The 27,682-nt window shown below is 35.1% G+C and overlaps 1 protein-coding gene and 1 long non-coding RNA gene across 3 annotated transcripts in view; one reads left to right on the top strand and one right to left on the bottom strand.

Annotated features, from left to right (window-relative positions):
• Positions 1-24,117, bottom strand: part of LOC136038805 (harmonin-like) — a 156,489-nt gene extending 132,372 nt beyond the window's left edge. For both annotated transcript variants that reach the window (XM_065722187.1, XM_065722188.1), the window contains exon 1: positions 24,009-24,117. In XM_065722187.1, the coding sequence (XP_065578259.1) occupies positions 24,009-24,056 (48 nt within the window). In that variant the 5' untranslated portion in view covers positions 24,057-24,117. The remainder of the gene's footprint in view (positions 1-24,008) is intronic.
• On the top strand, positions 1,711-27,245 carry LOC136038810 (uncharacterized). The gene is made up of 2 exons (XR_010620310.1): positions 1,711-1,936; positions 27,089-27,245. It is a non-coding gene; the product is annotated as an uncharacterized LOC136038810 (long non-coding RNA).
• The last annotated feature ends 437 nt before the right edge of the window (positions 27,246-27,682 follow it).

Below are 27,682 nucleotides of genomic sequence, written 5' to 3'. Positions count from 1 at the left end.
ATAACAATACAAGGTAAACCTTAATTCAACTAATAGCCTTACAGATATCAATAGTATCTGAATACTTATTTTGGATAATCAGTTTGATTATAAAGGAAAAAAGAAAATCAGACTCGATGGTATATTGAAGTATAGAGGTCCAAATTTTATGCTTTCTGTCCACATAAAATTCAACCTGCGCAAAAAAAAAAAAAATCACAGAAAAACTCAACCTCGTAAGTTTCAACCGGCAAATATTACAACTTGGTAAAACTTTTTTCAGCGAAACAAAACCTAAGCAAAAGTTAAATACGCACATATTTCAACCCTGCCAAAATTAGGCTCCATAAGATACCCAATGCATTTTTTTCAAAATCTGAAGGGAAAATCATGAAGGAAAAGGCTAGGGAGCGCAGCTTCCCACCTCATTGCAACCGCTGCACTTTCTAAATTCCAATCACGTTAAAAAATCCCTACTCAACTAAGTTGGTGGACTGCATTTTCATTACCGTGTTTAAGGGATTTGTCGGAGAATATTTTCTGGTGGTCATTTGGTATTTAGGAAGCTGTGTTTTTCTTTCTTAAATAATAAACTAATTGAATTATCATTGTAAATATATTAATTAATTGATTTTGTTTTGTAGAGAATTATACATTCTTTACTGAGCTGCCTGTAGCTATAATAAAATCGTGTTACTTTTAGAACACCATTTCTTGCAAATTTTGAATTTTATAGACGTAAATTTATTGTTGATGTCCAAAATAAGAACTCAAAATCTGTGTTTTGCTACTTACGAAAGGGAGGTGAGCCTATGGGCCTGTACCTGCAGTTGTAAAATTGAGTTTTATTACAGTTTTACGCATTTCCAGCGCAATGTTCCCTTTTGCCAAGTTTTTACACTCTTTTGTAAAACTTCCATGCTATGTCTCATGTACTTAACGAACGGGCTTCTTGCCCATAAAGTTAGCTTTATGATTTTTTGTGTAGTTTTTTTTTTCTTGAAATGTATTTTTTTTTTCCATGGAATTTACCTAAGCTGAAAACCTTTGCGCATGCACGGGATAAGTGCAAACACAAATTGTATTTCAGGTTAAATTTTGCAGCCTCGTCTTAGATCTCCCGTTCAACATGTTGAGATAGAAAAGAAATACGGAGTTTTTAACTCATATCTTTTTTGCAATATTGAAACTACCCCCCCCCTATTTAGAAATATCTTTAGATACACCCATTAAATATCTTTGGATACCGAGTACCTAAATAGGCATACAATAGTCAAGAAAATAATGCAATTTTTAATGCGCAAGTATGTCAAATCCAATACGAAAGTAAAACAGTTCAAAATAGGGATGATACCTTTTTATTGACAGTGAAATATAAAATTATTTAACTGGATATTTCGAACACATACTGTTTTACTTTCGTCATGGAAAGGCAGTGTGGTCTTCGAAGTTATCTACGTCAAATCCAATATAATTTTCAGTTCAAAATCCTTATAATATAGATCTACCACTGTTAGAAAACGACTATTTCTTTTTTCCTATTGCTACTGTTTGATTGCGAAAACGACCGTCTGAGGTAATTAATAGAATATTAATTAATATCTTGCGTAGACTAACACGAGCTTTACAGTTTCTATTTAGGAGAATGATATTATTAGAAGATTTATTTGTGATAATTTCATAGTATTGCTCACACGACTCCTCATTTACTAGTATACTCCTTTTGAAGGTTCTTCTGGCTGTCGAGAAGAATGCCATACGGTTTATGGATATGCCAAGCTCAATCTGTATTGAGACACAGTATGCAGCTACAAGCTGCATATGCATATGCTGCATCTGCATCGCTGCATTGTGGCATCCGTAAAGTTGAATATAACACACCCTTTGTCAGCCGTTGCAATAAGAATTTTCTAAATTTACAGCTGCCATCATGGAGGCTCATCACACAAGGACTTAGGTGATTTTATAGTCTTTACTGATTTTAACCATTTAATACTTCATCTTCAATTGATACATAATACATTAGGAATAGTAACAATAATAATAAATAATAATAATAATAATAATAATAATAATAATAACAATAATAATAATAATAATAATAATAAAATAATAATAATAATAATAATAATAATAATAATAATAATAATAATAATAATAATAATAATAATAATAATAATAATAATGATAATAATAATAATAATAATAATAATAATAATAACAATAATAATAATAATAATGATAATAATAATAATAATAATAATAATAATAATAATAATAATAATAATTATAATAATAATAAAAATAATAATAATAATAATAATAATAATAATAATAATAATATGAATAATAATAATAATAATAATAATAATAATAATAATATGAATAATAATAATAATAATAACAATATTAATAATAATAATAATAATAATGACAATATCAATAATAATATGAATAACAATAATTATAATAATGATAATAATGATAACAATAATAGCAATTATAATAATGGCAATAATAATAATAGCAATCATAATAGAAAAACTATATAATTCATTGATTAGGTTTGTTCCAAACTTCTTAATTTCGACTTGGTCATTCTTAGAGATAGTTTATGATCAACTTTCTATGCATAAGATGTTTTTAATTAAAATTGATTATTCTCATTTATAATAATAATAATTATAATTTATTTATAACCTACTGCACAAAACAATGTGAGGATAGTAGAGTAAAAAGAGAGAAAACAGAAAAAAACATCAGAAAAGAAAACGACGCAAGAAAAGAAGAAAAACACATAAGTACAACAAGATCAACAGAACAAACGGATGAGAACAAAGGTACAAAAGTATAACACAATAAGTACACCAAAATCAACAAGGAAAAAAGTCAACAGAACAAATGGATGAGCGCGTGATATGGGGTAAGCCGTCGATATGCTTGTGCCGATAACTTATAATGAATACACATCTTGAAAAAATAAAGTGACAGCACTCCACCTTGACGTACACGACAATGGACTAAAATATTTTTTTGCATGAGTCTCATTTAGTTTTAAACTCAAGTATGCATGACTGTTACACCACTTACAGAAAGAGAATACAAAGCTTGACTATGAACAATACTATCGAACGCCTTAGAAATATCTAACGAACAAAAATGAACTTGGTCATCTCGTTTAGAGGCTTGATGAAGATCATTCGGGAGTACCCTGTGGGCATGTGCACAACTTATTCCTTGCTTGAACCCAAACTGATTTTCTCCATAACATGCGCTCTCATTGATTGACGGAAGTAAAACATATTCAAAAATCTTGCTTAACGTACATGTGACTGTAATGGGGCGATAAGAAGAACAAGCAAAGGCATCTTTTCCACGTTTCAGTATTGATGTAACAGTTCTAGAGAGGGAACTGTCAGGAACTATGGAACTAATTAAACACATTTGAAATAATAATTGCAAATAAAACATCAGTTCTTTTGAATCAGGCTGAATATTTTTAACAAAAATACCATCGATGTCACATGATTTCGATTTGAGCCGCTTCACTGACTTAATGATAAGGTCATACGAAACAGGTAAGAGATGCTTACTATACACAGGATGCAAAGAATGATTTAATTTTGAGAAAATTTGGGAGTAGTGTGACAGCCATCGAGACGAAGAAGTATTACATTGAGTATTATATTCATCAAACTTGGAACTATTTGAAACAATTTTCCAATCTTTCTTATTCTTAGGGAAATTTTTTCCTCTAAGACGGGTTTTTCTGAGATGCTTTTTATAAGCAATATTTGCTGACTGCTTAATATCAAACACTATATCCGAAGGAGGTCTGCCACACGCTACCCAAATTCGAAGCCAAAACTTCGCTTTATTTCTTATAGGTTTAAGCTCTGGGTGAATATTCCACACTGGTTGTCGAGTATTAATGCGATATCGATCAAGAGGCATTGTCACACCTTCCGCTTGCTTCAAACAAGAAACTATTTTTAAATTATAAATATTCAAATAAAGTTTTTTTTTTAATTCGGGAAAGGTGTACTAAGTTGCAAAAGGTGATAAGGCACACGCATAGTAGACAAAAGAGAAGCAAGTTTTGTTAAATGAACGCTCCAATTTGCCTTTTCCCAATTTGATTTTTCGAGGTATTTTTTCTTCTTTGGGGCATTAGCATAAGAAACTGAAGGTAAAGAAAGTGTCAAAGAAATGGGAAGGTGGTCAATGTCGCAGTAATGTTCGTCAACATGAACTAGAGAAGAAACTAGACATGCACTTAATACACAATGATCAATATTTGATGTCGACCTGGTGCGATGCACGTACTTGTAACCTATATCATCTTTGACAACACGGTACGGGCTAGGGAAAATATCCAGAAACGTTTCCAAACGTGGGGAATTGCGTTTAAATCAGTATTAATATCCCCCAAAACAACCCACTGTAGACCGTTTGAACTAATGTCCTTAAGAAACTTCTGCAGCTGTGTGCAAGCTTTCGAATAAGCATTCAGGGATAACACTGTATTTGTGTTACACGGCAAATAACAGTTTACAAGCACAGTATTCCCTTGCCGAACAGCCAAAAAATGTCTATATGAAAAATACTGTACCGGAGATTTTCCAATTAACAAGACAAGACCTAGTTAAAGTTTAATTGAATAGAATGATTTACTTTGTCATTCCTTAATGTTTCTGGTCAGGCAAGTATAAATGAACTCATTTTGGGCAATCAAATCTTACGATTGATCAACGTTGTTGAACTAAGAAAGTAAGTGAACGCTCTGAAAACTATGGAAAATGAGGGAAAAATTTGTAAGGATTAAAATAGTTGGAGGGGAAGAGGAGTGGACCCACATGAGCCCCTTTCAGGGTTGGTTCTAGCCTCTCTTGCACCAGGGTAAAATATTGGTTAGCGTACCCCTGTCTCCCATAAAGATTTTCAGGCCAAATTTTAGCAGAAATTTCATTTATAAACAAAATTATTTAATTAATCAACAAATAATTTTTTTAATTAAATAATTAATATTAATTATTCTAATTTATATTTTCAAAATTATTTATGATCTAATTATTTAATCATCATTATTGGATTATTTTTTTTAAATGATTAATTAATAATTCATTCATTATTTTCATTTATTAGTCGTGTCGTATACTTTATTTTAATAATAATACAATTTCAAAATGTTTATATATGTTATATTATCTATTTAAAATTTTGCGCCCCTAAAATTTTCTTCCCCCTAAAAAGGCCTCTGCCTTCATCCTAAACTCCATTTGCGTTTGTGATCTTTTGACAATTAGGCTGTGTGGTATTCAAGATTGTCTTTTGGCTTCATTATCTACTTTACCGTGAAGATAATTTAAATGCATAGATCCCTCCGTCATTATTTGAATTTACTTTGGAAGTTAGTTGTCAAAGATAAAATTGACGTTTCTCATCCCATTAAAGGGTTTGACAGAAAAAAACTTTCGATTTTGCTCTTAAAGTTTTTGTTCCCTTTATAATAAGAGATTTTGCAACAGGCCTGTGGCTGTAATTTGCAAAAAAAAGGACTACCTAAAGAATGCCTATATAAGGCTACTCATTAATAGTAAACATACAAAAAAACTTGTGTTTTATTCATCTAGATAAGAAAATCACCTTACAAATTAAATTTAGAAAAAACATGAAAATAGCTGACATGAAAGAAAAAATTATGAAAAAGAGCAACTAGCAATTCTTCCTTGTAACACGCGGGATTTGAACCTGCAGACCCATTGTCAATAGGCTCAGTCTAATCCACTGCGCTGTCACAAGGTATTTTCAATTGTTATTTTTGTAAGAATCTCTTCGCTTAGGATTGTAACGATAATAATTCAACTAGTTTTCAAGATGTCAACCAGTGACGTAATTTCTTCAAAAATGCTGAGGGGGAGGGTGCAAGGTTGGAGCCAATTTTCCCAAATCGAGTGAAAATGACATTGAACACTGAAAAATGAGCCATATAATAAAAAAAAGTAAGGACATACTAAAGAAAACTGACCCGTACTGTAGATGCTTGAATTACACAGGCTTATCTTAGTTTTGACAAGATTTTTGGGGAAGCTAAACTTCAGCTGGGGTGGCAAACTAGGCTCTCGGGGTGGGAAGAGGGGGCAAAATGAGGTCTTGGAGGAACAATTGCCCCCCCCCCGCCAAACCCTTGCCCCATAGAAAAATTATGCCACTGGTGTCAGCATCTAACAAATCAGATTATTTTTTATTTAGCCTACACCTTTCGTACACCAAATTTCAGCTGAGGAGAGCCTTCAGTCTAGGGAGGTGAACTGAGGTCTGGGAGGGAAATTTTTTCCCCTGCCCTATTACCAATTAAATCTGGGTGTCAAAATCTAACAAATCAGATTGATTTTCCTGTTCACCTTTCGTACCTGTCACGGGTGCACACAGGGGGGGGGGGTCCAAGACCTCTCTTGAAACCGGGGACTATAAAATAATTATGAGGAAAAAAAGGAAAGAGAGCAGAGTGGGGGAAAACATGGGAAAATTGTGTGTTGGCCAGTGACTGGTTGCCTGTCAATAGTTTTGGTCTTTAATAGAGATAATATGAGTTCTAATTTGCGACTGAGTGACCCTTTCCACAGCTTTCCACAAAAACATTTTCCATAAAATTTGGTTGGAGTAAAAAAGAATCAAATTCTTTATAGTAATGGATGGTAAGCAAATACCAATCCTTATCAATAAAGAAATCTTAAGAACCTAAATACTAGTAAAATTAAATTAAACAATCATCTTTTGATATATATATATATATATATATATATATATATATATATATATATATATATATATATATATATATATATATATATATATATATATATATATATATATATATAAATAATAAATGAAAATAATATTTTCAATTTATCAATTCGGTTTGTTCCAAACTTCTTTTATTTTGACTTCATATTTCTTAGAGAGCTTATGGTCACCTTTCTATGCATAAGATGTTTTTAATTAAAATTAATTATTCTCATTGATGGTCTTCCAATGAACAAGGCTAAACTTACTTAAAGTTTAATTGAATAGAATGATTTAGAATGTAATTACGAAATGCTTATGGTCAGGCACGCACACACGATCTCATTCGGGCATTCAAATCCTATGATGAGATCAACTTTGTCGAATTAAGAGAATAAGTGAATGCTTTGAAAACTAAAATGAGGAAAAAGTTGTAAAGACTAAAAGAACTGGGACGGGGAAGGGGGCGAACCCATATGAGCCCCTTATGATGGCTGTTCTGGCCCCTCTTGCCCTGGGGCAGGATCTTGAGTAGCACCCCCCTGTCTCCTACAAAATTTTCAGTCCTAATTTTAACAAACTCTTCATTTATTAACAAAATTATTTTCAATTAATTAATTGTTAGTTTGTTTGTTATTTATTATTTTAATTTATTTGTTTAAATTGTCATAACGATTTAAGTATTTGATCATCACTATTTATCTATTTTTAATTATTTTGTTCGATTAATTAACTATTGATTTGCTCATTATTTTCGTTTATTAACTGTGCCGTGTACTTTATCTCAATAAAAAAAATATAATAAAAAATGGATGTAATCGTTATATTATTTATTTGAAATCTTTGCACCCCTAATATTTCAGGGCCCAGGGAAAGTTCCCCCTCTGTCCTTCCCCTAAGACCGTCTCTGCCCCCTTGCATGCATATGTGCACAGTTCGAATGTTTGTACAGAATACTCTGGCTTGTAAGTATAGCTTTATACATGTGTGTGTGATCTAGATATGAATCATAGCCCATTAAAACCGTAAAGATCATTTAAATACGCAGTTCCATCATTCTGTCACACTCTGTCAATAAAACTGGGCTTCATGAAAATCTGAAAGTAAACTAATACTTATTACAAGAAGGCATATAGCCAGTCATTAAGCAGATAAATAATCTTTTCTAATCTGTAGACTGACTTGCTTATTCGTTTTTCTTTTCTTTCTCTTGTTTTAATAAAGCTAGTGTCTATCATTTGGAAACTAATTCCAACAATTTAACCGACACATCAATCGCATTTAGATCTGACACGTACACAATAACTTATTTCGGGTAGCATCTCAACGGAAGAAAGAGGTAGAGACGAAACAGAAAGACCTTTGAATATGGGTCTGCTTGTTTCTCAGGTTTATCAACTAGAACAACGAAGCACACCATCTCCATCCACTAGATCCACTTCTTTAGGTACTAATTAAAAAAAATTTCAACAAAACAAGTTTTTGAAAGAAAAGTAAAGAGCTACATTAAGCCAAGAATGAGTAAAAATAAAGTATAAAACAACCACAATTCACTATCAATAAATAAATGAAACTCAAAACGAACCGAAATTACAACTAATAAGAAAGTGAAACTCAAAACGAGCAAAAATTAACACGAGTAGGGCTGATAACACTCATGCCTTTTCAAGAATAGAACAGAATTTGTGCTTTACTGAAAACAAAATATGCTTGAAATGTTCAATGCACAATCTGTATATGCCTAGCGTGTTTTAGTTCAACTCTCCCCTCAACATTCTCTGTAAGGCTCACCTGGAATACCCTGTGTCGTGTCTGAAAGTACAGTTAAAACATGCATACCATTCTCAACAATATTTGCTACCTGTAACCAGTGAACGAATGTCTTATCTTATGGCTATTGTCCTGAGGACTGGGGAAGTTGACATCCCCAATACTGGACCTTTCAACAATGGTGAACAAAATAACTCTCTTAGAATTTCGATCGGATACGTTTTGGGAAATGATCGACTTTGGGGGGGGGGGGCTGATGTCCCTCCATTCACTTTTGACTCATAAAAAGGGCAGCGAAACTTCCGACTTTCAATCAAATGAGCTCCATCCAATCCTAAGTTTATACAACTACCCTTTCCATAAAAACTTAACTTACAACCCTAACTTACAACCATAACTTACATAACTTACAACCCTTGTCCATGGGCTCTGGAGGATTATGTCTACCCTAAAGACATTGTTATATGATTTTTTGGACTATTGGTAACAAAATGGCTATCTCACAATTTCAATTGAATTTGTTTTGGGAAAAGAGAATGTCGGGGAGGGGGTCTAGTTGCTATTTTTAAAGTGAACTTGAAGTACATATTTCAAATCAAATGAGCTTCTTCTAAACTTAACACGACCACCCCTTCCATAAAAACCGTATATGCTCCTGGGGCATAGCTTACAACCCTTACCCCTAGACTCTGGGGGATTCTGTCCAACCCAAAGGGCTTATCATATGATCTTTGGACTATTTTTAAACACATCGCTATCTCAAAAAATTTATCGGATGCATTCGTGGAAAACAAAACGTACAGGGAGGGGGATGACCCTGATCACTTTGACTCTTAAAAAGGAAACTAGAACATCTGATTTCGAACCCAATGAGCCTCCTCCGGACTCTATACAATAACCCTTTCAATAAAAACCTTATATGCTCTTGGAGCATAGCTTCTAATCCTTGCACTGGGAGCTCTTGCGGGGGGGGATCATCCTCAGAGACATACTTTCCAGACCTTTCAACTATGTTGAACAAAATGGCTATCTCAAAATTTTGATTGGACATGTTTTTGGGAATTGATGGGCGTGGAGGGGGGGCTTGTTGCCCTCCAATTATTTTTTTACTATTAGGAAAGGCCCTTTAAATTTCCAATCAAATGAGCCTTGTTGAAATTTCTACGACAACAAATGGCCATCTAAATATTTCTATCAAATGCATTTTCGGAAAGTACGATGTGTAGAGGGAGGAGGTACCTACCCTCGGGTCACTTTGAATCTTAAAAAGGGTACTAGAACTTCTGATTTCCAATCCAGCGAACCCCCTTTCTATAAAAACCTTATAAGGTACAATCCTTGCCCGAGGCGGAGGGGGACGGTTGGTTATCCCCAAAGAAATATTTTCAGTACTTTCTAGCTAAGTTGAACAAAATGGATATTTAAAAGTTTTGTTTGGATGTGTTTGGGGAAATGGTAGGCGTTTGAGGGGGGTTAGTTCCCCTCCAATCACTTTTGACTATTAAAAAGGGCACTAATCCCTTCAATTTCCGATCAAATGAGCCTTTTTCAAATTTTCTGCGACAACAAATGGTCATCAAATAGATAATTTTCAGACCTTTCAATTACGTTGAACAAAATGGCTGTCTTAAGATTTTTATAATATGTGTTTGGGGAAATAGTGGGTGTAAGAGGGGTGCTAGCATACCCTCCCATCCCTTTCGACTATTAAAAAGAGCACTAGACCTTATAAATTCCAACGAATCAGCCGCTTTCGAAGTTTCTACGATAACAAATGGCCATCGTAAAGTTTTTATCTGATGCACTTCGGGAACATATACTGCGTTGAACAAATTGGCGTTGAACTCAAAATTTTGATTTGATGTCTTTGGGGAAATGGTGGACACGGGAGAAGGTTAGTTGTCCTTCAGTCGCTTTTTGGGGGGTAGATTTTGGGAAAATACGAGGTGTAGAGGGGGAATTCGCCCTCCGATCAACCTGAATCCAATGAGCCCCTTCCGAAGGTTATAAGATTACCCTTTGTATATAAACCATATATGCCCCCAGGACATAAATTACGACCCTTACGCTGACGGCTGTAGGGGGGTCGCCATCCTTAAATACACAATAGCCAGACTTTTCAACTGCGTTGAACAAAATGGCTATCTCAAAATTTTGATTGGATGTGTTTGGGGAAATGTAGGGCATGGGAGAGGGGTTAGTTGCCCTCCAATAACTGTCGACTATTAAAAAGAGCACTAGCCCTTTCAATTTCCAATCAAATGAGCCCTTTTTGAAGGTTCTACGACAACTTCTTCGATACGAAGTTCCCTGGTCTAAAACCAAAAAAAAAAATAAACAGTAATATATTGTGCTCACATTGCTCTTTACTTAGGCAGTGCTATTGCACTGCCTATGATATGGAAGTAATACGGACCAGGATAGATACTATCTGGTAAGAAACAGGATTAGAAAGATTATAAGAAAAGCTAAGAGATAAAAAAAATGGAAAAATATTCAGTAAGAACATAATTTCCTTTTCTTGTCAGTTAAAAATTTAGAGGTGCACAACCCGGCTGTCGAAAACCTAACTTAATTTGCCTACATTCAATACTGGTTCTGGTCTCTCCTATGCCCGAGGCAAAATCTGACTAGCACCCCTTCCCATCTCTCAAAACTTTTAGGCCAAATTCTAATAAAATTTCGTTTATTATGAAAAGTTTCATTAATTAACAACATTTTCCATTTATCTAAATCGGATCTTTGTTAGCCTCAGCAAAATTAGTTCTCTCGTTAAGAGCGGTGATGATGATATGATAAAAATAAAATTTCAAATTCAAAAAGCTTATACATACTCCCAACTGAGCCCTCCGCTATATTATAATAAACATGAAATTTAAAAAATTACAAAATGATAATAACCATTAAATTATTTATTCGAAATTTTGTGCCACTAAAATTTCTGAATCTGGGACTCTAGAGTTGTATCCAAGATGTTTTTTTGGGGGGAGGGGGGTATTCAAAAGATTTTTTTTTGGGGGGGGGGGGTACAATATTTTTGGAAAAGAACGCATCAATTTTTTTATTCATTTTGTTACGTTTTTACGTATTGGACACACATTTCGGGGGAAGGGGCTCAAATTTCCTAGCCCCCCTGGATATGGCCTTGAACTCTTCTTCCTACCCCTAAAAATGCCCCTGCCTTGATCCAAAACTCCACTTGCGTTTGTGATCTTTTGACAATTAAGCTTTGTGGTCTTCAGGTTTGTCTTTTGGCTTCATTATCTTCTTGACTCCTTAGGTTTTCATTAAGCCTTAATTCATCTTTGTGCTAACTTCTTTCCCTTTTTTGCACTTGCTTTGGCTTCAATTCAAACTGGATAATACTGTAGATGTAATTAAAGAGTGATTTACTTTGGAAGTTAATTGTCAAAGATAAATTGATGTTTCTCATCTCACTAAACAGTTTAACAGACAAGTTAAAGTGACAGTGAAAACAGAAAAATGAGTCATATAGTAACAAAAAAGGAATGGATATACTAAAGAAAACTGACTCGTTTCTGTGGATGCTTTAAGTATACAGGCTTATCTTAGTTTTGACAAGATTTTTGAAGAAACAAGCTGGGGTGGCAAACTGGGTTTTAGGTAGAGGAAAGGGGGGCAAAATGAGGCCTTGGATGGATACTTGTCCCTCTCCAATCCATAGCAAATCATGCCCTTGGTATCAACATCTAACAAATGAGATTAATTTCAATTTTCTCCTTTTGTACACTAAATTTCAGCTCGGGGGCAGCCTTCGTTCGGGAGGGGGGCAAACTGAAGCCTGGGAGGGAAAGTTGTTCCCTTTGTTCCATCGCAAATTAAGCCCCAGGTGTCAACATCTAACAAATCAGTTACTTTCCTTTTCTACCTTTCATACCTGTCATCGGCACCCACAGGGGGGGGGGGTCCATAGCCCCTCTGAAAATCGGGAACTGTAAAGTAATTATAGGAAACAAAAGCAAAGAGAGCAGAGTGGGGGAAAACATGAAAAAATATGTGTCGGCCAATGGTTGGTTGCCTGCCAATAGGTTTGGCCGTTAATAGAGATAATATGAATTCTAATTTGCGACTGAGTGACCCCTTTCCAATTTTCACAAATATTTCTTGTATAAAATTTGGTTGGAGTAAAAAAGAATCAAATTCTTCATAGTAATAAATGGTAAGTAAATAGCGATCCTTATTAATAAGGAAAGCACAAAAACCTAAATATTGGTAAAATTAAATCAAAGAATCATCTTTTAATGGCGATTCCAAATATTTTTTTGTTTCGAATTTGAAGTTAAGCATCCCTAAAAAAGTTCACATAATTACAGAAAACAGAAGGAAAACAACTTACAAGGGACAATCCCGATAAAAATACGCCGTCAAATTTAGCATGCATGAACATCCATGAATCGATATTTAAAGCCACTATCAGAGACGACGCTACAGCGTTGCCTATAGTAAAGGCCATAAGGCTTCAAGGTGTCTATTATTACTTATTTTTTCCCCAGTGGCATTTTGTATGGATGGGTGATCGCACAAAACTTCGCAGGGGGCTCATTTGACTGAAAATCGGCAGTTCTAGTGCCCTTTTCCAGAGTCAAAAGTGGTCGGACGGGAACTAGCCCCCTCCACGCCCTTTTACCCAAATACACATGATAAAAATTTTGAGATAATTATTTTGTTAAAAAATAGTCCAAAGATCAGATAATAAAACCCTGTAGTCGGCAAAACCCGCAGAGCTTAGGTGCAGGCGTTGGAAGTCACGTCCTGGGGGTATATATGGTTCTTATTTAAGGGGTGTTCGAATAAACTTCGGAGGGGGCTACTGTCATAGGAAATTGAAAGTCCTGGTTCACTTTTTAAGAGTGAAAGCACAAAGGAGATAACTAGCCCTCCTCCACGCTCTTTTCCCCCGAAGCCATCTGATAAAAATTTTGAGATAGCCATTTGTTAAAATTAGCTCAAACATCAGGTAAAGAAAACTCAGGGGTTGACAAAGCCCAGAGCCATGGGGCAGGCGTTTTAAGTTATGCCCCGGGGCATATATGGTTCTTATGGAAGGGATGCTCGGTTAAACTTCAGAGGGTGTTTATTTGATAAGCAATTGAAAGTTTTAGTTCACTCTTCAAGAGTAAAAAAAGATCGGAGGGTAGCTAGCTCCCCATGCCTTTTTTCTCCAGACCCATTAAATAAAGATTTCAAGATAGCCATTTAAAAAAATGTTTCAAGGATCAAATTACGAGAACTCCGAGGTGGGCAAAATCCACTGGAGCCTTGGGGCAGGCGTTCTGAGTTATGCCCTGGGGTATGTTTGTTTCTTATGGAAGGAATGCACGATTAAACTTCAGAGGGGGCTCATTCGATAGGAAATCGAAAGTTCTAGTTCAATTTTAAGAGTCAAAAGAGATCGGAGGGCAACCAGCCTCCCCCCACGTCCTTTTATCCCAATCCCATCTTATAAAAATTTTTAAATAGCCATTTTGTCAACAATAGTTCAAAACTCAGATATCAAAAACTCCTAGATCGAAGAAACCTACCAGAGCCCGGGGCAGGCGTTGTGAGTTACATCCTGGGGCCTTATATGATTCTTATGGAAGAGATGCTCTCATGAACTTCAGAGGGGCTCATTTCATAGGAAATTAAAAGTTCTAGTTCACTTTTTATGATTCAAAAGAATCTTAAAAAATTTTGTTTGGTTTGGTTCCCCAAACCAAACTGATAAAAATTTTAACATTCCCATTTTGTTAAAATTAGCTTGAACTTTGAACACCAGATAATAAAAACTCCGAGGTTGAGACAACCCCCCAGAGCCTGGAGACAGGCGTTTTAAGCTGTGCCCTAGGGCATATATGGTTCTTAAGGATGGGATACTCGTATAAAATTCAGAGGGGACTCGTTTGATAGGAAATTGAAAGTTTTGGTTCACTTTTTAAGATTCAAAACAGATCGGAGGGCCACTAGCCCCCCAAGCTATTTTTTCCCTAGAACCATCCGAAAAACTTTGAAATAGCTTTTTTGCTAAAAATAGTTCAAATATTAGATAATACAATTCTGAGGTCGATACAACCCCCAATGCCCGGAGCAGATATTGTAAATTATACTCTGGAACATATATGGTTTATAAGAAATTGGTGCTCGTATAAACTTCAGAGCGGGCTCGGCTCATAGGAACTTGAAAGTTCTAGCTCACTTTTTAAGAGTCATAACAGATTGGAGGGCAACTAGCCTCCCCCCTCCTCATTTGCTTTTTTCCCAAACCCGTCCATTAAAAGTTTTGAGATGGCTATTTTGTTAAAATTAGTTAAACATCAGATGATAAAAACTCTGGAGTTGACACAACCCCTTAGAACCTGGGGTAGGCGTTGTATGTTATACCATGGGAAAATATATGTTTCTTATGGAAGGGGTGGTCATATAAATTTCAGAGGAGCTCATTTGATTGAAAACTGAAAGTACTAGTTCCCTTTTTAAGAGTCAAAGGTGATCATAGGGCAACTAGCCCCCCGTGTCATCTTTCCCCCAAATGTATCCGATCAAATTTTATATATTACTATTTTGTTCAAAATACACCAAGGATCCCAAGACCAGAACATAATTTGCACTTTACTGAAGAAAAAAAAAAAAAAACAACAAAGAAATGATCGTGGATTGTCAGCCTAATATTTGTATACTGATACTTATCCCTTTAAGTTTTGAAATTTTTTGCTGATTAAAATATGAAAGTGAAAATAATTTAAATGTATTCTGTCTTCAACAAAATACAAATTGTAATCTTGGCTTGAGAAGGCATGGGGTTGTCAGCCCTACTCATGTTAATTGTGTTGCGAGAGCAACACCTTGGTTTTGTCCCGTTTTTTTTTTCCTATGCTGCCGATCTCAGCTTATTCCTGGAAACTGGTAAGGGTCTAACTTGTGTGGTTTTTATGGAAAGTGTGGACCTCAGGCCAGATTGATGAATATGACATTATATTTTGGAAAGCTCCGCAGAACTCTTGGCTGGGGCCAAAAAGGATGGTTTTTGCTTGTCCACGAGCCAAAGCCTATGGTGTGCGAAGTGAAGTGGAGTTATGTAGCCTATGTCAGAGAGGAGTATCTGAAGTTGTGCAGGCAAGCTTTCGTTTCATCAAACCATGTTTCTGCTTTCGAGTGGAAAGCTCCGTTCTAGCAGGCAAGTAGGCAGGCACCACTTTCAAATCGAAGATGGATTAAAATCTATAAGTGTTAAATATATGCAGCAGTTACCCGGCCCCACAGCCAATATATCTTCTTTGAGTGATAAATAGAAAAATTTACAGAAGCAAAAATGTGGCATTTTCCCACAGGTCCGGAAGTGCTGCCATCTATTGTTTCTACCCATTTCTGTTCGTGATTTCAGCTGAGTTTATCATTCGGTTTTCCGGACTTGGGATTACGGTAGAGAAATGGTATCAGATGTGCCTAATAAACTTTAAAAGTTCTCTCATTGCTAAAGAAATTGGAGCTTATCCTTTGCTCCTTTCTAAGTGGTGACGTTAGAAAGAAAGTTGGCCTACGGCAAAAAGAATCAACTTTTGAACTAAGACAGATATAATTTTTTTTTTCGACAGCAATCAATAGCTCTTGATGAGCTGATCAAAGTATATCACATCTATTTTTTGGTAGAAAAATTCTTTCATGAGGTATACCAGTTTGAAAGTCTCAAGGGGTTGACAACTTCAGTAGTAAGGTACACTGAAACGAAATCTAGGCTGATACAAATTGTGAGACATATAGAGGACTTGTAAGCAAGAGTCGGCTGTTAGGTAATAATCACCTTCGGCAATGAGGGGTTTGCAACTTTTGCTAGTTGGTGTATCTATTATTTGTTTCCAGTGTAGTTGATGGTAAAGCCAATTTGGTTCCAGTGGTAAGACATGCAGGGGACTTGTAAGTAATACTCTGCTGTTAGGCTACAGTCAACTGTAGCGATGAAAGGTTTGCAACTATGCTAGTTGGAGTACCCATTTATTTGTTAAAGTGAACTTGATGCCTATCACAGGAGAGGGACTTATAAGTAAGAATCGGTTCACTTTGGGCGAGAAACGGCTGTTAGCTCATAATCATCTTCGGCAATGAGGGGTTTGCCACTTTTGCTAGTTGGTGTACCTATTATTTGTTTCCGGTGCATTTGATGGTTAAACTAATTTGGTTCCAGTGTTAAGACATGTAGGGGACTTGTAAGTAATAATCGGCTGTTGGGCTACAATCATGTTCAGCGATTAGGGGTTTTCAACTTTTGCTAGTTGGTGTACCCATTTATTTGTTTCCAGTGAACTTGATGTCTATCACGAGAGGGGCTTGTAAGTAAGAATCTGTTCACTTTGGGATATAAATTTGTACAATTGGTGCACATTGTATTCGATCTCTTTAAATCTGAAAAAGTTAAGTGTTTACGCAACGGGTACAAACGATAACGTAAAACAATGAGGTAGATTCGTAATAATAAGTGTCACCTATGGTATTTTAATCCTGAAAAGTTACGGATAGCTTTATAATACCAACTAGATTATATAATATATTGTTCCAAGTTTCCATCTGTCACGATGTCTACGATTGAAAAGGATAAAGTTCAACTGGCTGCAAGCCAATTTAATCCCTTCTTTCGATACTATTTTGTTGTTGTTTTTTCAACGCTGAGGGATAGCCTTTGATCATGTGATTACTGATCGATAGCGAAGAAACAAAACCAAATTGTTGCTCTCGCAGCACTTTAGTCGGCAAAGTCGGACAAAGGTTGCCGCAACACTTCACGTTGCCCGGGCAACGTAGGTCTAGTTTTTGCTCGTTTTGAGTTTGACTCGGCTGTTAATTATAATTTCTGTTCGTTTTGAGTTTCATTTATTTATTGATGGTGATCTGTGGTAGTTTTGCGTTTGGAAAGTTAATTGACTTTATTTCGACCCATTCTTGGCTAAGTGGAGCTCTTTACTTTTCTTTGAAAAACTTGTTTTGCGGAAAGGTTTTCGAAATTAATTTCTGTTCGTTTTTTATTGACATAGTGTTTATTATTGAAAAAGAAAATAATATTTAACATCTTTTCCGTTTTTTTTCTATAAGAAACCATATAGAAACCATTCTATCTATCTATATATATAAAAACTTGCTGTTGGGGTGGCGCTTCGCGCCACCCCAACACCTAGTTGGTGGGGTGCTTCGCACCCCCCCCCCAAGCCCCCCGCGCGCGTAAGTCGTTACGCGCCATATTAGTTACGCGCCATTGTAGTTGTGTCCCTGTGTCCCACCTGTGAATAGAGATATATACATATATATATATATATATATATATATATATATATATATATATATATATATATATATATATATATATATATATATATATATGTTGCATATAAATAGATTGTCAGGTTTACTGACTCTTGAACATGCAACATATAATTATCCTTGGGAAAAACAATCCGTATTCAGATCTATACCTCATTATTCTAATGATGTGTCTCTGTGTTCCGGTCGTCATTTATATTCCCTGTGTCCCGGTCGTCATTTGTGTCCCGGTGTCCCGGTCTGTAATTTCTATTCGAACAATCCCTGTGTCCCGGTCGTCATTTATATATCCCGCCTGTGCCCCCGGCGTCCCCTTTGTAGTTGTGTCCCTGTGTCCCGGTCGTCATTTATATTCCCTGTTTCTCGGTCGTGATTTGTGTCCGGGTGTCCCAGTCTGTAATTTCTCTTTGAGGTTCCCGGTCGTCATTTATATTCCCTGTGTCCCGGTCGTCATTTGTGTCTCGGTATGTAATTTCATCAGTCGACAAACATGACGTCAGTCGACACACAAACATGACGTCACTCTACACACACACACACAGACAACTTATTTATATATATATATATACTAGCTGTTGGGGTGGCGCTTCGCGCCACCCCAACACCTAGTTGGTGGGGGCGCTTCGCGCCCCCCCCCCAAGCCCCCCCGCGCGCGTAAGTCGTTACGCGCCATAATAGTTACGCGCCATTGTAGTTGTGTCCCTATGTCCCACCTGTGAATATAGATAGATATATATATATATATATATATATATATATATATATATATATATATATATATATATATATATATATATATATGGTTTTAACTACGTAAAACTTGCGAATATACAACATTCTTTGCTGTCCCATTGTCTTTGCATATAAATAGATTGTCAGGTTTACCGACTCTTGAACATGCAACATATAATGGTCCATGGGAAAACAATCTGTATTCAGATCTATACCTCATGATTCTAATGATTGCCCTTGAGCTTTGTTGATGGTGATTGTTAATCGACCATTCCCTGTCCCGGTGTCCCGGTCGTCATTTATATCCCCCTGTTTCCCCCGGTGTCCCCGTTGTAGTTGTGTCCCTGTGTCCCGGTCGTCATTTATATTCCCTGTGTCCCGGTCGTCATTTGTATCCCGGTGTACCGGTCTGTATATACATTCGTTTTTTAGTTTTGTTTTTCTCCTTTATTTTTTTCCTTTTTTTTTCTTTTTTAGTTTATTTAGATTTTTAGATTTTTTAGTTTTTTTATTAGTTTTTAGTTTTTTTTTCTTTTTAGTTTTTTTGTAGTTTTTACCTTCTTTTTAGTTTTGTTAGTTTTTTTTTTTACTTATGTCCTGGTCGTCATTTATACTCCCTGTGTCCCGGTGCTTTGTTGATTGCTAATCGAACATTCCTTTTGTCCTGGTCGCTTTCTCTTTGAGTGTCGTCATTTATTTTTTTCTTTTTTAGTTCTTTTAGTTTTTACCTTTTTTAGTTTTTTTTAGTTTTTTAGATGAAAATTTTTTTTAGTTTTTTAGCTTTTTTATTAGTTTTTAGTTTTTTTTGTAGTTTTTGCCTTTTTTTAGTTTTTTTAGTTTTTTAGCTTTTTTATTTTTTTTATTAGTTTTTAGTTTTTTTTTGTAGTTTTTGCCTTTTTTTAGTTTTTTCAGTTTTGACGTCACCTGATCCAGTTTTTTCAGGTGACGTCACCTGATCCATCCACAGATCCACACACAGACAACTTATTTTTATATATATATATACATATATATATATATATATATATATATATATATATATATATATATATATATATATATATATATATATATATATATATATATATATATATATATATATATAAGATAAGTTGTTTTTCATGAATCTTTTTTAAAGAATTGAGACAAAATTTAAACTTTAGCGTAAAAAACAAGGTATTGAGGAGGGGGTAACCCCCCTCATATACGTAATAATTTCTGTTCGTATTAAGTTATGATGTTTCTCATTATTCTCAGTTGAAAAAACTTTTTTTTATTTCTTATCGTTTTTAAGTAACGCCAGGGTATATGACTCCACCTCCACAGAAAAATCCTCCTCCCCATAGAAATATTATCTGGACAATTCAATCCTGGAGAAAATTTACCCTTAACAATTACCCTTAACATTTCCACGCGTAAAATTAAATCGGTAAAGAGAAAGCAAGACATATAGAGAAATTTCGTGTAGGAATTCTGGCAAATTCACCCAATATAAAATTTCCCCTAAGAATTTCACACCCTGGAAACTTCCCTCTCCACGGAAAATTCTCCCAGCAGAAAATTAGCCCTCCCCTCCCCACCCGAAAAATGTATGCATACTTCCCAATAACAAATAAAACAGTGGGTAAATTTATAACTTAAAAACCTTTCCCCAGGAGCTGTAAGGGTTCATTTTATCTCCAAAGACATAGTTATTGGGTCTTTGAACTACGCTGAGCAAAAAGGCTGTCTCCAAATTTTATTGGAAGATCTTGGTAAAAAAGTGGCGTGGGAGGAGGCCTAGTTGCCCATAAGGATTGAGAACCTAGCAGAAAATTCTGCATCGACTAAGAGAGATGACACCTTCGACTGAAAATCAATAAAATAAGGGAGAAACATTGATTGTAAGGAACTCTGGCGTTTTCGCTGGCTTGCGGACAAGGCCGTATCCAGGGGGGGGGGGGGGCTTAGGGAATTTAACCCCCACTTAGAAATGTTTAATGTTGTAAAAAAAATACATCAAAATACATTTTTGTTGTGATTTTAAAGGACGCAACCACGTCCCTAGACCCCCCCCCACAAAAAAGCCAGATATGGCCTTGCCTTTCAATATTCCCTACCTATTCAAGATTTACGAGACACAGGGCATCTAGCACATGTAAATTTATAGTTTAACTTTCAGCCTTCCTGACGGGCAAAGCAGGGTGTCGAATAAAGAATTATGTTGGATTTGAAAAAGAGCTATTTGTATGTCGCATTTTATTAAGAATTCATATTTGAGAACCGGACTATACTTTCTTATTGGATATCCATGTTTAAAGTTTGCTATACTATAAATACAAAACTGAATAGCTTGTCGCACTAGTGGGGGTAAAATTTTAGTGTGCGGGAACTATTTGAGCTAGGTCAATAAAACTCTCAGGATTACATTCAGAGCCCTGATGATCTCTGAGAAGATACTTTGAAGCACATATTTCTGCCTCTTCTCCTTCCATGGGGTACTCACCTTCGATGATCTTTACTAATTTTTGTGTTACAAAAGTGAACCTTCAAAATAGATACTCTGATGAAAGCAGACGCAAGTAAAGTGATTTTGGCCTCGCATCTTCTCTCCATTTAAACTTACAACGTTTTGCGGATCGTTGGTGTTAGACTTCTAACGTTTTGGTAATAGACCTGTCATGCATGAAGTCTTCTAAGCCCCAGAGATAACAAAAGGGTAGACTTCCCGGGGTATGTGTCTTCTAGGAGTACACTTATGATGATCATACAAAAAATATGATGTTGTCTCTTGACCGAGCCCCCTCCTTCCCAGATTCACGGTTGGCGGGCCATCCACTTAAATTTTATTTAGTGATATGTCCGTAAAATCTGAATATTTTTTGTTACAAGGTCTATGAATTCATCCATGAAGGTAGGCTTTGAAGCAGCAAATAAAGAAAAATAATATTCAATTGTGGTTGGACGACTTCATGTGTTCGAGTTTGCTATTTTAGGTTTCACCAATAGTAGCCTAGGGGTAAGATGAAAAATTATATATGGAAGGCTTTATTGCCCAAAGTTGCAGACCGAAGAGCACCGCGTAATATGGTAATCGCGAGCCATTTCTAAACTAATCTTAGGACAAATAAAAGCGCATGCATGACTTCTACGAAAATTACAGATTACTGTGTAATCCGTATAAATATGCGTTTCTTAGTGGTAGTTATCATCAAAATTTTCCTATGCATGTTAGGCCAAGACACTTGCAGGCTTTTTCGACAATTATCGAAAATTTTCCAAATAATACTCCTCTAATTTGTTCAAACTCCAAGTCAAGAAAATGGGGTTAACGTATACGTGTTGTTTTGTCAACTAACCAAATCATTACCCCTCTTTTCATAGCAGGTGAATATTATGTGTGTAATTTAAATACCCATCACTATGCGTAGGCTTTCTGTACACCTCGAATTCAAAACTAGTGTCATTTTGGTGTATCCCTATATCTAGAAAAGGAAGACTCAGATTCTTCTTAGATTCTTTATTAAGTTCAAGTTTCATATCCACGGAATTAAGCAAATCAAAGAAAGATTCTAGAGAACCTCCCCCATGTTTCCAACAGTTAAAAAATGTCATCTTTGACACGACCCCAGAATTTTGACTTATAAAACTTCGTGAGATAGCCTCTTCTATAAGTTCTTAATGATAAGATCAGCTTCTGCCCGTGAAAGAGGGCACCCATTAGAAACCCATATTTGTGTCTGCAAAAAGTACATCTATAATTGAAACAGCAAGAAGTTTTGTTAAAAAGGATTGCGAGTGACAGAAGTGTCTGGATTGTTAGTGTAAATTTATCAGAGACAACCAGGTTAGCATTAAGCTTCTCCTCCAAAATGAGTTCGGCCTTTTGTGTGACCTAGATTTGTTTCCTTTTTAAAGCAAAATCACTGGAATTTTTAATATACCGTGTTTGAGTCTGAACAAGTGGGCAATAGGCATCTGACAGAAATTTTCCTATCCTTGTTGTATGAGTAAATAATTTCTGAGACCACACTGGCTAATCATGGCAAACACAAAATCGCAAAGAAAAGAAGAACGAGGACAATAAACAGGTAGTTGTCTTCGTTCTTCTTTTCTTTGCGATTTTGTGTTTTGTTGTATGAGAGTTCAATGAAGACAATTGGCAGAAGAGGATTACTGGACTTGTGGATTATAGGAGGACCATAAAAGCGAAGAATCGTGCAGCCCCACGGAGAGTCTTTTAGAAAGCTGATCTGTGATTTCACCTTTTGATTTTAGCTCATTAAGCTCTTTTTGTATTTCTTGAGTTTTTTTTTGTGTGTGTGAATTCGAAAGGTAATTTTTCATATATGTTAGTCATTTAATCTCTCTAACTTTATGATCTTAGTAGACTGAATGTGCTACGACCGTAGGTGTTGCCTTTATCTGCTTTGGTAACAATTCTTGAAATTTGTAACAATTCGGAAAAACTAGTGTATATATACATATATTTCTTAGTTTATAGTTTTGTTTTGGCCCAAGGAAAACAGATTAGAGCATAAAGAAAAATAAAGGCTCTCACTTAGCTTCTACTGAATTTCTGTTAATTTTCCTTTCAGTACAAGTTGCACGAGTTAAGGCACAGTTTACCTAGCTACTGGAGAAAGGGTTAAGGCCCATACAAAATAAAGTTTTTATTAATACAGAGATTTAGCTTACGCTAATTTGAACCAATTAGATTTTTCATAGAATTTTGATTGGTCGAAAAATTCTGATTGACTCAAATTAGCACTTGCTAAATCTCAGTATTGGTAAAATCTCATTGTGAATGGACCTTTACATAGTTTAAAGGTCTATCGTTATTTACAGATATGAAAACATAGAATTATGTTTCTAAACATAGAAAGATCTGATCTAAATTTCAATTATAGTAAAATTTTAAAATTACATGTCAATTTAATCTAATCTGAAGGTTCCGTCAGCTAAAACTGAAAAGCTCTGAGTAAGTTCTTTAAAAAAGACATTCAACGGAAAGATACATTTTTGTGCCATTTTTCTAGAATACACCTTCAATGGAAGACGGTAGAAGCCTCTTGGGTACCAGCCTGATCGAAGCTATCATAAAAGTGGAAGTAAACATTATTAAAAGTAAAAACAGAACAAAATGGCCAATATGAAATAAAAACCTAGAAAAGAACATCCAATGTGTAGCAATGAAAAAAAAATTGTGTATTCCGTTTTTACTTTTAATAGTGTTTACTTCCACTTTTATGATAGCTTCGATTCACATCTTTGCATGTGAATCTTTTTTTAAGTTTTATAGAAAAAAGAAGAAAAATTCAATAAATAAATTCATTGGAATATTTAAATTTTAAGAAACGAATCAACTTCAATACAATATTTCTTTGATATCTTGAAATGCTGGAGGGGGTACACCCATTCAAAAATGACAGTTACGGGTAAAAAAGAAGATTTACCTTTTTAAGCAGGTTTTGGACTTGATTATCAACATTTTCTCTAGGCATTTTCAAGTTATTTTTTGTGCAAGATAATAAAAGGAACTAACTGGTCATTCAATAAAAAAAGGAGGAAGGCGTTTATCTACCGATGAATCGAAAACACACATCTTTTCTGATAAGATGAATCTGGTTGTTTGATTGACAGGCATTCTATCTCTGTTATAGAATTTATGACAAGCAAATTTTGTGTTCTATTTATATATGACTTTATATGACATATTTATATATGACAATTCTCTAGAAATTTTATAGATATAATCTGAAAGAGTGCATTCAGCCCAGAAACATAAAGGAGATGTTTTTTTTTTGGTATTGTAAGAGTTTCTCGGCTCCTCGAATGGAATTGTATGCCTACATCTTTCTTGGGCTAAACCTAGGCTTAGCTTATTCACTTCATTACTCGATGGCTGCTCACCAATTCGCTGTCCCCACTTCACCCTTAGGTTAGAAAAGCATAGAGACTTTTATTATAATAAGATTTTGGATTTTGAAGACTTTATTTTTTTTGGAGAAGGGGCTCCCCTCAAAAATAGATCAAATATAGCTCATTATGCTCCTGTTTATGTCTAATATAGTTGTTTAAAATTTTATGATGATTTGTGAAATAATCTTTCCTCCAACAAAATGCATCGAAACACATATTTTCATTTTTTTTTTAAATTACATTTTTCTTTTTTTTCAGGGTGTCTATCTTCCGACATTCCTTTTTTTGCATGAAGAGTTTTGCAATAAATCCATTTTGTCAGTTTCTGAATTTACTAATAATTTTTAATACAAGGTTAAAGGCCACGAAAAGCATGGAAGAGCTGTGATAGCTGAAGATTCAGAGGAAGATATTATTTTAAAAAATATTGATGCTAAATTATTATTAAAGGCTTACAATATGGTATCCCATCGAAATTTTTTTAGAGGAGGGGGTCGAATATATTCAACCATTTTGAAGTTTTGGCCTTGATCTTTAGTTTCATGTCATAATAGTTGTCTATTATATTTTAAATAGAAATTAAAATTTAAAATTTAAATAGTTAGAATATAACTAAGAGTTTATATTTTAAAACTGGTAGATTCTCTTAAATGTGTGTAATACCTTAAAACCTACTGGCTGAAGTCTAATATTTATGTGATGTGCCGGGGAAAAGCCGCTACGCGTCCTCCGTCTCAAAAAGTAAGTTTATAAGTCTATTTCTTCACTTACACTCAAAATAAAGGCGACTTCCCCCAACAACTCTCAATTTCCATGCCTAATGCACAGTCTAAACCCTTTATATTTCTTCAGATGAGGGATGTTTACGGAAAGAGTTGCCATTCTCTTTAAGATTAACTGAAAAGACTTCTAGCGAGAGTTTAGACCAAAGGGTGCACGTTTTAGGTTTCAACCTCCCCCCTTGAACCCCCTCAGTATTTCCACAAAAAAATTTGAAAATATCAAAAACAGCCTGAAAATCCACAAAAATATTGTCGGATCAAATCAAAAGCTGCACAATTGGAATCCCCATTGTCAGATACCCTAACATGGGCGTGGGGTTCATCAGAATAATTTTGTTTTTTATTGGTAATACTGATCCGTCCTTTTTCTAATATGTGTTTTTTTCCGTCACTATTAGCAGGGCACTGGAAAAATGTATAGAGCTATTCAAAAGCTCATTTCAAAAGGAGTTTCGATATCTAGTGTCTTCTGTAATTAACAAACAATAATATTGTAATATAATGAAATTTCCGGCATAGAAGACGACGTCATATCTCGTAGGTTACAACCATTAATGACGTCATATTAAGTTTCTCATGATATACAAAACATTATGACATACAACTACAATGTGACGTCATTAGCAATGACGTCATGTACTAAGTAAAACGAAGCAACTAAGATAATTTTATCATATTTATAGTAAGTAGTTAAATACTAAAGAAAGAAAAATGTCGCAAAAAAGAGATAAACAGCCAAAAACGAATAAATCGGAAACGTTTTGTGGTAAACAAAGACGCAAGAATTACAAAGACAAATCTGAGAAGAGCAGAAAAGCTCCGACAGAGCAAGAGCAAAAACGTGTTTCTAGTCACACTGGCAAGATGTTTGCTACTTCTGAATTAGTTCCTTTATACTTGCCCTTAAGATCTGACAAAGTAGAGTTGACGGATATATCAAGAACACTTAAAGAGACAAAAAAGTGTGTCGGCAAGAATAAGGCTACAAACAAACGTAAAATGGACAATGCAGACACTTTTGTTGAACCTAAAACCAAAAAACCTAACTTTAACCGTTCTGATAATATAAGTATCACAGCTATCACTGGCGAAGATCTCACGCTACGGAAAAAGCAGTCCGGTGAAAAAAGATACAAGAATGACAAAGACAAACCTAGGAAGAGCAAAACAGCCCCGACTGAGAAAGAACGCAAACGCGTTTCTAGTCACACTGGTGAGATGTTAGCTACTTCTGAATTAGTTCCTTTACATAAAAGTAGCCGAGGTATGACTGATGAAGATCTCACTCTATACAAAAATTCGTTTAGCGAAAAAAGATATAAAAATGACGAAGACAGGCCTCGGAAAAACATACAAGAACCAACAAAGCAAGACAGCCAACCTATATCTAGTCAAATTGAAGAAAATTCCATTAAGACTGGACATGTATTCGAATGCGAAATGGGCAATCCAAGTACTTTGGAGGAAGAATACTTGAAGGAAAAAGATCCTAAAAATTATGCAATCGCCTTATGTAGCTGGGGTATGGATGACTTGTTTGAATATGATCATCCACGCCGCACGGCAAACTTATGCATTCCTACCCCCAAAAAATATATTTACGCTAACGTTGTTAGTGAAGATGATACCAGTTTTATTGATAATTACATTCAACCCATTGACGAAGAAGACGTTTCTGAATTTGAAGAATGGGTACGATTCCAGCTGTCGACAGATTTTTAGGCTATAATTTTTAAATTTTATTTTTAAATTTGAATTTTTAGTTTTAATTTTTAACAGATTTTTATTAATGTACTAATCGTATTTTGCTTAGAGACAGTTCACACTTTCAGGAAAATCGTAGAACTAAATTAGAAGAAAAAGCATGTCCTCTTGGCGCTGAAAAGACGAATGAAAGGCTAAATTTTGATTACATTAGACCAGAACACATCGAAAATTAATACATGTTGTCACTTCATGAAGGACTTTTGAATAAAATTATTTATCTTGTTTTCTGAATTTAGTAGCTATTTTTTTTAAATAAGGAAAGGAATCATGGCTTAAAGCCAAGGAAAGTATGGAAGAGCTATGATAATTGAATGTCAGATAAAACAATATTAAAAAAACTTTATTATTGCTGAACTATTATTAAGGGTTTACTACATGGGATCCCGTTAAAGTTTTCTTAGGGGGGGGGTCTAATATCTAAGATATCTGAAGGGGAAAGGCTTGAAAAAATTAAGGTTGTCCATAGTGACACTTAAGTTATCTTAAGTTGTTCTTCTGTACTTACAAAAAAAATAGAGCCATTCTTTTCACATAAAAGTGAAGAACAGCCTTTAAACTTGTTAAATAAAAAACGGGTCTTCAACTGAAAGTAAGGAGAAACAACAATAATTAAAACGAACAGAAACTATTACGTATAAGAGGGAGGCTACGCTCTCGTA

The sequence above is a fragment of the Artemia franciscana genome, chromosome 18, assembly GCF_032884065.1.
Source record: "Artemia franciscana chromosome 18, ASM3288406v1, whole genome shotgun sequence".
Classification (NCBI taxonomy): domain Eukaryota; kingdom Metazoa; phylum Arthropoda; class Branchiopoda; order Anostraca; family Artemiidae; genus Artemia; species Artemia franciscana.
This window is presented reverse-complemented; position numbering and strand designations above follow the sequence as displayed.